Below are 12,684 nucleotides of genomic sequence, written 5' to 3'. Positions count from 1 at the left end.
GCCCTAGTCTACATGCATAATATTTTCACTTCTTGTTATTTCTTGCTAATCAGATATAAATATACTAATGTGATTCAGTTCTGCCTGTAAAATGATTATTTTCATATTTTTTTTAGTGTGGGTACTACTGTATGTACTTAAATATGTTTATGTTTAATGGCTGCATTTAGTTAATCAAAAATATTATTGCAATTTAAAACACTATTTGTATTTAAATATGCTTTAGAATGTAGTAATGGGATATAACTGATATGGAATTTCATAAACATTTCAAATCTTTAATTATTCCAAACTTTTAACTGATATTGTAGGAATATAACCATTCACTCTACTATAGTTCGATTTACATTACAGATGGTCTGTCTGTCATAGACTTCAAAAATAAATGGACATCGCTGACAGACTCATTCTGCTGATGACTGACCTCTCAGTTCAAGCAGCTGTGCTGACTGCGCACTGATTGATTGTGTGATGATTCATTTTGTGCATGGGCTTTTTCTTGTCTTACATAGACTGCGTGCTCAATCAATTTCTCATAAAAAAAAATTATTTTTAGTGGAACTTGCCGCACTGTATGGTTTTTTTTTTTTGAAACACTTGTGTTGAGTAATGCTTACAGCAAACTTCACTGAAGTCTTTTTAATTTAGTGAGAGGACTGAGAGAGTGGCCAATCAGATTCTGATGAGATTCTCAAAAATCCAGAGCTCAATGAAGCCATTAAGGCTTTGCCAGCTAACTACAATTTTGAGGTCCACAAAACAATATGGAGGGTACGACAAGCCAAAGCCAAGAGAGGTGAGTACATTTAAAAAAAACACAAACAAATTGCTTTGTTATGCATTTAATGTTATTTTGAGCTATTTACATTAGATATAATTTTTTCACTGTGTGCGAATAAACGTTTGATTTGCTGCCTACTTTCAACAAAAGGGACAAAGCTGCCATATACTATGGGTAGCTGCAAAATGGTTATATGTTGTATTTTTGTTATTAGACTTACAGTTTCAGTTCCAGAACATTAGTCATTCTGATTGTCTGCCTATAGAGAATTAAATTGCCTTTAAGTTCATCTCTGTTTGCAGGATAATGCAGTAGCATTACATAATGTCTGTCTTGAGCTCATTGTTTTTAAGAGCGCACAGGCTGCGTTATATAGATTAATGTTCTTCACTATTGTGTTATTTTAGCTGTATGGACACAGTCAAGCAAATTGAAAAGGAAAAACTGCCTCGGAGGATTCCACAGGCATAAATTAAGATGTGGTCTTTTTGCTGTTCCCTGGAACAAAGTGCAAACTTTAAAATGACTGCAGAGGGCTGCTTTAAATCAGCTGGGAAAATTGGTGCAATTCATGACATTTAGAGGCATAATTACCTAATTTTATCGGGACTTTGGTTCAGCGAAATGCGGAAGATATGGTTATTAGCTTCTATTAACCATCAACTGATCCTGCTGATTAACAAGGACGTGTGTGCCACGGTACAAAATGACTATTATTCTTCGGAGCACTTCAGCTTGAAATATTAGCTTAGCATTTGATCTTTATTCATTTTTTGGTAACACTTTACAGAACATTACAGAATTTAGCTTGGGTATTTCTACATATGGATTTTTTTAAACGTTTTAGGTTTTTAACATTTAAATAATGTATGTTGAATATACATGAATTAGCAATTAACAATATTATATAAAAAAAGAAAACCTGTGTCAATAAATTATGTTTAAAAATTGTTGTTTTGTAATTAGCTCATGGCGTCTAATGCGTAACACTTATAGCTGAGGAAGTAAAACGTATTGTAAAGTGTTGCTTAATTTCTAACGATTATTGAAATCTCAATTTATTCTTTGGAGAAATATGTGATAAATGAAAGTTTCTTGTTGTTTTGTTGTGATGTTTTAATCTGTGTCCACAACAGCCAGTGTTTAAGCATCAGAATATGTTATGCCCTCTGTAGTGACTTCCGTAAGTGGTATTTGCAGAAATCCTTTCATATTGGTGTGAAATTATTCTCCTAAGGAAACAACACGTCTGGATCATTTGAAGCCACTCTAATGAGATGTCATAAAGCTTTCGTAGTAAGATTTTAGCAATTATAAGTGGTCAAGACTTTCCCGGGGTCGCCCCCATGCTATCTCGCTATAGTATTTTACTGTAGAATATCCACTTTAATGGAAGAAATTACATCTTATTCCAGTGCTTTACCTCCTCAAGCTAACCTCAGAGAATTTCATCACAGCATAAAAAGATGGTGAAATCATAGCAAACAGCTCGCTAATCCTATTATTAGTACGTATCATTTATCGCTATGCAAATTTAATCCTCATTTAGTTTGATGCGTCCAATCAAGAGCTGTTTATCTTGCTGTTGATGATGAATTGACTCCGCTTGAAGGCCTTGTCGTGAATGCTATGGCTTAGACTTGTGGGTCTTGATCCAGCAACCCTTTGGCTGTTTGCTTGTTTAGCCTGCGTTCTTAATCTGTCAGAAGCATTGGGATGGCTGTGAACTGCAAGCCAGAGATGTTATACCAATGACACTGTCCCTAACATGTCAGAACAGCTGAGTCAAAATAGTCCAGTAGTGCAGTCGTATGAACACCCAAAGTCTGGTTTTAAGAAACGCCATTGTTACGTGACCTTTTTGGGCTATGAATTGCGATTTGTCTCTTTAAATTTCACCTGACCTATCCTCTTACTTTGGTCATGCGTCACTGTCTGATGGCAATTCGTCCCAAGGGCCTGTCCTCCATCATTCTAGTGCAGATGTCAAAGAGCCTCCAGGATGAAGTCTCATTACACAGTAAGATGAAGGAGAACAAGGAGAGAGGTTGCTTTCAATGTATTTAGATACATGTTCACCATAAGGAAGCTGGGGTCTGTAGAGTTCAGACCTACAGCGATGTCAATTTTAATCACAAAAAGTCCTAATAATGCAGCGTGGCATAGAAAATGCCCCGTTTCAAAACCTCTATTGATGTGAATGACAACTGACAAGTGTTTGATGTGCTCAATGTGTTAGCAGGTGGCTTGTGCTGGAGTACTTTCATGGGGATTGGACAGAATGCTACAGTCTGCTGGGCTCTTTGTTGTAGAGGTTTTCATTTTAAAGCCCCTCTATTTCTGGACTGAGTGAGCAAAGATCATTTTGGCCAGATTCACTCTCGTTTTTTATTTCTATCATTTTCCACACTTTCATGTTTTTCATCATTATTTTTCTTAAATATTGAAAAGCGTGATATATATATATATATTACACATTGTGCATATTTAGAGTGTTCTTTTACTGCATGATTCAGTCTAATGAAATGCTTTTAAATTAAAGACAAATTCCACTAGGCTATAAGAAATCCATTATTTCTTATAGCCTATTTAATCAATTTCATACAAAGAGGGCCAGTTTTCTTTTAAAATGACCATGATTACACATGTGATGGAATTTTTATTGAACTGATGTAATAATAACATTATGAGATAAATGACAGTTTCTGAATGAATCAACTGTTTAAATGATTCAGTTCAGTCACAATGACCACTTCTTTACATTGACTCTACGTCCATCTACTGGTAGTTTTAATTTCACATTCAGAGTATCTTATATTAATATATCAAATATCAGTATAAAAAAAAAAACAATGGACACTTTTAGAAAAAAGGCTTTATAAAGATAAAAATGGCCATAAAAATGTCAGTTAAAGCTTTTCGAAAAAAAATTAATGTCTATCAGTGTCAATGGACCAGTACACAGAATATGAAGAATATCTCAAACTTCAGAAGTCCACGGCATTCCTCCATCTCCGGCAACAGGCACCAACACTACAGTGAGAATGATAGATCCACTTTTTTATGTGCTTACACATTTGGGCAATGTTATAAAATAAACCCATTCTGTGATGTAGAAAAGTGTTTGGTGACTTAGGAGAGTGTTTAAACAAGCCGTTTTAGGCTGTAATAACTTTTATAAAGAATATCTCTCTGGATATGAAACTGTAATCTGTGCAACGTTATCCATGCACTAACAGCTTGTAACACTCCAAAGAGAAAGGAAAATTTGAAACCCTATCATATGACCCCTTTAAGATACCAGCACGATAACACTTAGCAAAATATTGTTGTTGTCTCTAAAATCACAGAAAATATTGAGATTATTTTTCTGTCAATATCGCACACCCCTAATAAATAAATAAATACACACACATACATGCTTATCTAAATAAATATTTATTAAAATATATTTCTTCTAAAAATATTTCATTTAGCACACATTTCTCTTCATTACGTGTTCCTAATGTAAACATTTGATTTAGTGTGATGCATTGGCCACATTATGAAGTAATGATTTGACTACACAATCATTTTTCTGGAAGACAATCCAGAAATTGATTTGAAAAACCTTTATTGTTTAGAGCTGCATGGCCTTGTCTATTTAATTTTTATGTAGTCCATTTGATGTATTTATTGTAGGCTGGAATTGCATCTGTATTTATTACCTGTGTCTGGTCACTGTGTATTCTGTGTCATATTAGATCAGTATCAAATATTTCTTGCACTGTGGCATCAGCACAGACTTCATCTACTTTCATTTCCTGTTATGACAAGGAGAACTTAATGATAAGGATGCTTGCGTAACAGATGTAGTGTGTTATGCTGTAATGTTCTCTTGACTTTAGTGTACAGAATGAGACCAATGAGTCACGCCTGATATATAGGCGAGGCTTTCCACACACCTTTCCACACGTGTATGCGTGTGTGTGTGTGTACACACAACACAAACACGCAAACACACAGTGCATAACAACAGTGTTTTGTTGAACATTATGTAGTCATTGCTCTAGAGACTTTTCAGAGATACATTTCAGTCTATGGTGAGAGGTGCTTGCTTCCTGGTTGTGTGTAAATTTTAAGAATGAATCGATATGATTCATTCATGATGCGATAGTGGACATAAACGACATCCTGAGAGTCTACAAATATCATAATTAGTCTGTTAAAGGATACTGATATAAATAAAAATTACGTTGCACAGCTCATTATTTTGCTTAAAGACCTTGTACATTGTATATGTACTTTTTTAGTGTAGCAGGAAAAAGCAACTTCATATCAGAGGATAAATGTTTAGAAGCCAAGGTGCATTTTAATCTGCCATTAAATAAACTTTAGTTGAACTATATGGCAGTGACATGGCTTTTAGAAGGTCAAGAGGTTTCTTTCCACTAAAAAAGAAAGCAGCAGCAGTGAGATGTGCCACCCCAAGGAGCAGCTCAGCAATAGATAACTGCTAGATAACATTGAATTTTCTTTGGGGTTTTGGACCAAACAGAAAAAATGAATTTACAAAAGTGTATTTGAAAAACATTTATTTCATGCTAAGTATACCGGAAAACATTTATGAATTTCTGTAGTTAATGTAATATATATATACATATATACACACACTGTAATTAAAAAAAAAAAAAAAAATTGCAATTATGAACTATAGCATAGTGCTGTACAACCCAGAGCTCGACCCCTTCTGCCCAGGTCTAGCGTCTCTGAGTCCATTCAGTCTCTCCTGTCACCTTATTGTTCCTCTCTGGCTCAGTAGGCTTCATCAGAGCTGCACAAATATCTGTTTCTGTGTTCATTTCACATAATGAGGATGCATCAGTTTGCCTGACTGATTATTTGTGAGTTTTTCTGGCCTAAGGGCGCCAGATGATGAATGCAGACAATAGTAGAGATGACTTACCTCCCAGATTAATTCATTCTTGTGTTTGAATAATTAGTCCACGGTGTCTCGATATAAATGCGATCATAATGCAAACTCTTTGTGCAGGGATGTCTGTTTATATTTACACACAAACTGATTGAAGTACAGAAAGAAGTGAAGATGTGATGTTTGTTCATTTGTTAAACTTCCCCTAGAACCGTCCACAAAAACTTTTTTGTAGATGCACTGTATTTCGAACATAAGCCATGACTTTTTACAGGTAAAATATTTGTTTCTCTACCAATACTGACTGTTTTAAAATAAATTTCCTAGAACCCTCCACTTTCTGTCATTGGTTGGTTGAATAAGTAGCCCCACCCCATTCTCACGATGTGTTTTAGAACGACTCAAATGCTTTGTTGCCTAATCATCATTTATAATAATTTACCCAATCATAACGCACCTTTTCCCATCTGTTTAGCTTTTATTGTAGCAGCCGTGCTCTTTCAGTCATTCAGATAGTTTGATGAAGGCTAACATTTTGTTTGTCAGCCTTTGTGGCGTGGTAACAGGTGTAACTGAACACACTAAGCACATTTATCTGTGTGTGTGTGTGTGTGTTACCCACCCAAGTCAGTCAGGGGTTCTGGCATTTTGGCATTTCCTTCAGCTTCAATGACATTTCTGGATGTGCGGCGTACAAATGTGTGCTCACTTAGCTCTGGGCAGGCACTGGGCCTCCTAAGCGAGAAACAGCTCGTCAGTGGCTGGTCGAGGATGGATGGATGGAGAGATTTGTCAGGCAAGGCTGTACTGAGCTGAATAACCTTTTACTGTTAATAAACTCGCCCTTTCCCAGGTAATGACCTGTCTGTGTCTGTCCGGACTGAAGGGGGCCAGTCTTTTAACCTTTCATCAGAGTGTTACTCAGCCCAGCTGTATTCCCCCTTCTTCCTTTCATCCATCACTCTTCCTGGCCGCTCTTTAACTTGTCCGCTCTCAGAACAAATAGCTTACGTTCTATTTTTTTTTTTCCCCCTCCATCTCATTTATTGCTCATTTCTTCGCAGCTGAGCCATATTTATGTAAGTTCACCATTTCTTAAAAGAGGTGTGAATTCTAAGTAGGAGCACATCCCGAGCTCACAGTGAAGTAGCCTTTATGCTTTAAAAGCAGGTTCAAAGAGGAGAAAAGTAATTTTGTTGTTGTTTAGACACGTTTAGGCTTGCCCTGTAAATTTTCTATTACTGGCATCTCGACCAGTATACAATTGTAACCCTGGACCGTAAAACTGGGATTTGTAAATCACCCGAAAGCTGAATAAATAAGCTTTCCATTGATGTGTGGTTTGTTAGGATACGACAATGTAGTATACAAATATGAATATCTGGATCTGTGGATGCTTTTAAGTTGTCCAAATTAAGTTGTTAGCAAAGCATATTACTAATCAGAAATTACATTTTGATATATTTATGTCAGAAAAATGACAGAATACCTTCAAAGAACATTAACTTTGCTTAATATCCTAATGGTTTTGGCATTTAAAAAAAAATAAATTAATATTTTGACCCAAACAACATATTGTTGGCTATTGCTACAAATATACAGTGGTGGGAAAAAATGTTGGCGCCCTTCCTGATTTTTATTTTTTTGCATGTTTGTCATACTTTAATGTTTCAGATCATCAAACATATTTAAATATTAATCAAAGATAACACAAGTAAACACAACATGCAGTTTTTAAATGAGGTTTTTATTACGAAGGAAAACAAAATCCCTTTTTCACACAGGGCCATGTGGGTTTGGATTTTGTTTTCCATTTTTGTTATCTTTGATTAATATTTCATTAATTAATTTGTTTAATCTGAAACAAAGTGTGACAAACATGCAAAAAAATACAAAATCAGGAACAATTTTTCACACTACTGTACCTGTGCTATTTAAGAATGATTTTGTGGTCCTGGGTAACAATAAAAAAATAAATAAATAAATAAATGATAATGACATAAAATATAAATTTGTGTTTTATGTGTCAGAATTGTAATATTATGTTACGTTATTTTGTTTTAGTTTTTCCTGATTGTTCAGTGCATTTTAATATATATTTATTACAAAAACTTTCAAATAATACATAGTGACTTAAAATGTTTTTAACGTGTTCAGGCTTGCCCTTTACATTTTGTTGTATTGGCCTCTCAATCAAAACACAAAAAATGGTAATAGCATAAATGATTATAATTTTCTTATTATATAATTTGTATACAAGGCTGTGCTATATGATTCATGTAATATTATGTCATTTTCTTGTTTGTAATTTTTCAGTGCATTTTAAAATGTACAAAAACTTTATATTAAAAATATACTCATGTAAAAAAAAAAAAAAACTTTACACAAAACAAAAAAGTATCATGTTTTTAAATTGCAATAATGGCCAAAAGCTGTATTTTCATTTAACTCCATGTCCGCTATAAATATGTAAACGTCTGGAAAATGATGACATGCAGTGCAAAACAGTGCTCGTTATGGCACAAAGATGACTTCAGTTAACCGATTCTCACAAGACTGCACAGTAATTTTCTTACAAATCAAGCAGCGCTGCCTGTTATATGTAGTTAACCACAATTAAAACATTACTTTGTTTATATATTTAAGTAAACAGAACTTGCAACAGTGTTCAGTACTTCACAGAAAATGAAATGTTTTCAAAACGTAAGAACATCACTATCCAGATGTCAGAAACTGGCCAGAAATTCTCTCACCATGGAGGGAATGCCATGTTTTGATGGAATGATTATGGTTGTAATTGATTTTTCTGCTGTGATCCAGCATATTTTAATAATTCATACGGCAGACTGTAGGCCACATGTATTTCACTAATGAGGAGAGGCCGGAAATGTGGCATTTGTAATGAAAAAATGCAGAAAATATTCAAATATTGGCTTGATTTCAAATATTGTATAATTAGTGGAACGGTGAAAAGTTGATAGCATCAGTTGATAAATAAAAAAAAATTGACTGTAGATGAGATGAGATGTTGCTGCATCCTTTTTCAAACTATTTTATTGACTGAAGAAAAGGCTTCTGGATAGGTCACACTTGTATGAAATCATTATGATCTGATGTAGAATGGTGATAATTGGAAATTTCACTGTTCCTTTTTTATTGTTCACTTGTTAGGCTGTATAGTACATGTAACTGATCCAATTTTAGGTCATGAGTCTGTTTCAAGACAACAGTGCAGCATATCTAAGCATGATGCCGCGTACAATGAGGACCGAAAAAAAAAAAAAATCACAGTCTTTAAACATGGCTAATGTTATTAAGTTCATCAACCACATCATTTAAAGAGTTTGGATTATTTAAAATCAAGCACATCACAAAAAGCATGATCTCATATCAGCTAACGGGTTAATATTGCATCTGTGGAAAATAATAGCTTCTTAGTAGCTTACAGATGAAGTGAAGTTATCTGAAATGATATACAAACTGTCTGTCAATATGTTATTATTTAAATTAGAATAGGCTGATCTAAGTAATGTCCAGTTAATTCAGTAAAGATATTGATGCAAGAAAATATAAAAATCTGTAGAAACGATCATATGGAGTATCATGTCAGCCTGTGTTTTTGTAAAGTAACATTAATATTTCCATTACTGTTAATACATTGAGGTTAACTTCTTTGCATGTTTTTGTAATATGTAGTCTCTTATTATCATTTAATTGAATTTAACAGTGGAGATATGGTTTGTATGGCTGTGTCGAAAGGTCAGTGGCCTCAATAAGGCATAATGCATTGATACTGATACTTGGATTAAGACATTGTGACGGATCCAACATCCGTGGTATACCACGCTTTCATATCATGTCCATGTTCTATTATCATCTCTCTGTTGTTCCATGCACATTAATTTCACACTGATTTAATGCACTCCTCCTTCACTGCATTTAACTGCACATGCATTTCCACCCTCAAAAACGACTTTTTGTTTTGCGCTGTGTTTGAGCTCTCGAGAAATAGAAAGTGCATCTTTGTCACTGTTTTAGATATGCTGTAAATTTAGCGTGACTAGGAAGTTATTGCAGCTGTTAAAATGGTTAGCATGTCTGAAACTGTGCCAACTTTGCGTTTATGCTTCATGCCAATTTCGCCAGCTGCTTAAGTTAATTTATATGCAATAAGTCTGGTGTGCATATAAATGTGTGCATATTATTCAGAACGTATTTCAGTACATGCACAGAATTATTTATATTATATTATATTATATTATATTATATTTGTTTAGTTTTCTGGTCAGTGGCATTTAAAAAAAAATATTACTTTTATTTAGCAATAACATTTTATTAATCACCTTTAGTAATTAAGTTATTTCTGAAAGATCATGTGGCAAAGAGAAATGGCATACTAATAGAATCTTCTGTTCTATTTTAATAGTCTATATTATATTATATTATATTGTATTATCATTGTATAATTATATTTGGCTGGTATTGTAATACAAATAAATGAATAAATAATTCAATAAAGGACACTTATTGTTATTATATGTCATGACAATTTGTCATGTATGTTATTTTTGTTACATATTTTTGTTACAGCTTAAAATCAGTTAAGACTTACTTTTCTTCCTTTCTTTAACATATGAGTTGTGACTGTAAGGCCGACGGTGGATGCAAAAGTAATTAATTAAAATGCTGATTAAAAGAAGAGCAATAGTCAGTGTGGAGAATGACAAAGTAACAATGCAGATGTTCCAGAATTTCCTTATGCTTCACTGCTGCAATATTGCAGGATGTTGTTTTTCCACAGAAACGATGGACATTTTTGGATTCGTGTTCAACCTCAACGGTGTGCCAGATAGAAATAGCCAGTGCTCTTTGCCTTTGAACCAATTAATTTTTCCGTTTTTTTTTTGGCTGCATTTCGTTATTGTAGCTGGTGTCTCATAATGAGGCATGACTTTTGTGAATATGCGAGACAGAGGCCAATAGCACGTCTCACACCAAATGTGTGAGAGTTGGCAACCCCTTCTAAACTTTTGTGCTGTGGGTTTCATAAATAATTAGTTCTGATCTGTTTCAGTAATGTCTCTCAGTACACATCAAACCGTTATTTATGCTTAACAGAAGGTACAGTTGTGGGTTTTTATCCTGACAGTTATTTTAATTGGTTAAAGCCTCATACTCATTTGATGAGCGCACAAACTTGCCTATTGTTTAAAGGAAAACATCTGCCAGACTCAAAAGTTCACAGACACACAAACATCCTTTCCTTATTAAACTGAACAGAAAGAAAAATCTGAAAGACAGCCGTTTGTAATAGGGATGCATGCATTGATAGAATAAATCAAATCAGTTGCTTCTGAGAACCCTAGCTTCATTTAGTTACGTTTAGTTAACACACAATTACAAATTTTATTGTTTAGTTGTTTATTTATTTTTAGTAAATTAAATGCTTTCTATTTCATGTATTTATTATGAATTAATTTAAAATAAAAAAAAATTTAACTGATAATTAATTATTTATTTTAACAATTTGTATTCATTTATTTTATCCACACAGACTTTTTGGTTGGTTGTTAAATTCTGAGTACAATGTTTTTTATTATTATTATTATTATTATTATTATAGACCTACAATGGATAAATGTTTGTGGCATAAAGATTTTAAAAACATTATTATTTAGCACCTTGAGATTTGGTTTTCTTTGGGTTTGTTTGTTTGGTTTTATAGGTATTTGCCATATCTTTCATATTGGCACATCCCTAGTTTATATTTTGCACATCAGACTGCCTGCATGGCCAGACTAATATATAGGAGGCCAGAGCAACTGTCATTTATATTGTATTATACTGCACTGACTGGACTCTCTGTTTTTGACCTGCAGTGGCCTTGCAGTTGCCCGAGGGTCTGCAGATGTTTGCCTGTGTGATCGCTGACATCATTGAAAGGTAGGTACCGCATAAACTCACGCAGCGTTCCTCAGGACCTTGCTTAAACAGGAAGAGCGTTTGAGCCTGCAGAAGACCCTGTGCTCATTAAAAAACTCTATGCTTATCATCATTCCCCGCCGTGGCCGTATCTGGGGCTCAGCAGAAAATTAGACACAATTGCAGACACAAGCTAGCTATCATGGTCTCGCTAGTTAACGACATGAAGTGGACAAAACCATTATTCTTTTCAATTACGTCTTGTTACAATTTTGCGCAGAGCAAGCAGCATGCCAAAGTGCAGATTTTGTTCCGGCGTAGGTTAAAAAATTTATAAATAAAAAAAGAGTCTGGCCACACCTCCCACTTCAGTTGGGTTTAATGCTAATGCTAATGAACGCTAATAGCTCCGTCTAATAATAAAAAATATGTTGTGAAAACAAAAAGATGATTAGTAACACAAATGAAATGCAAAAAGTAATACTGTTATGTTTAAGATCGTGTATATTTGTCTTTCCTGTCCATACATTTACAATTAATAGTTTGAATCATTTGACTCTCACAAATGTGATAGAGGTTTACAAATAGAGCTTTTTGTAAACCAGATCCACTGTTTTCTTGAAAATATTTGACTCCAACAAATGTTTTGTTCATAAATTGAACATTTCTACATCTGTTAAGCAAAGTCAAGATGGGCGTCGAGATGTTAAGCAAACGATGATGTAGATTTGATCTGTTTCTCACGCAAAGCTACATAGAAAATGAGTCATCACGATACTTAGGGTCCTTTTTTGTCCTCATTAAAGCCTGAAAAGAGTTCACATTAATGGTAATTGCGTGGAGCAGAGTAAACAGACTTTTCTGTGCCAGAGAAAGAATGTCGGCACGACAATTCGTAAATAATGACAGAAATGTCTGTTTTGGCTCAGCTGTTCCATTAAGAGCCTTGCCTCCTTTTATACTAAACATTACATTTCTCTTCCACCGTCTCCTGGGATGAATGTTCCACCTGTTTCTTTAAAGTATGTTCCCACTTTCCTCCGAATAAGCAGAGTCCTATTCCGGATGT

General features: G+C 34.4%; 1 protein-coding gene across 1 annotated transcript in view; it reads left to right on the top strand.

The window, feature by feature from the left end:
• The first annotated feature begins 666 nt into the window (after positions 1 to 666).
• Positions 667 to 12,684, top strand: part of LOC122359057 (2-(3-amino-3-carboxypropyl)histidine synthase subunit 1-like) — a 74,503-nt gene continuing 62,485 nt past the window's right edge. Inside the window, exons 1-2 of the mRNA XM_043259177.1 lie at positions 667 to 796; positions 11,573 to 11,636. Coding sequence (XP_043115112.1) covers positions 11,602 to 11,636 — 35 coding nt within the window. The 5' untranslated portion in view covers positions 667 to 796; positions 11,573 to 11,601. The remainder of the gene's footprint in view (positions 797 to 11,572; positions 11,637 to 12,684) is intronic.

The sequence above is a fragment of the Puntigrus tetrazona genome, chromosome 15 (genome assembly GCF_018831695.1).
Source record: "Puntigrus tetrazona isolate hp1 chromosome 15, ASM1883169v1, whole genome shotgun sequence".
NCBI lineage: Eukaryota > Metazoa > Chordata > Actinopteri > Cypriniformes > Cyprinidae > Puntigrus > Puntigrus tetrazona.
This window is presented reverse-complemented; position numbering and strand designations above follow the sequence as displayed.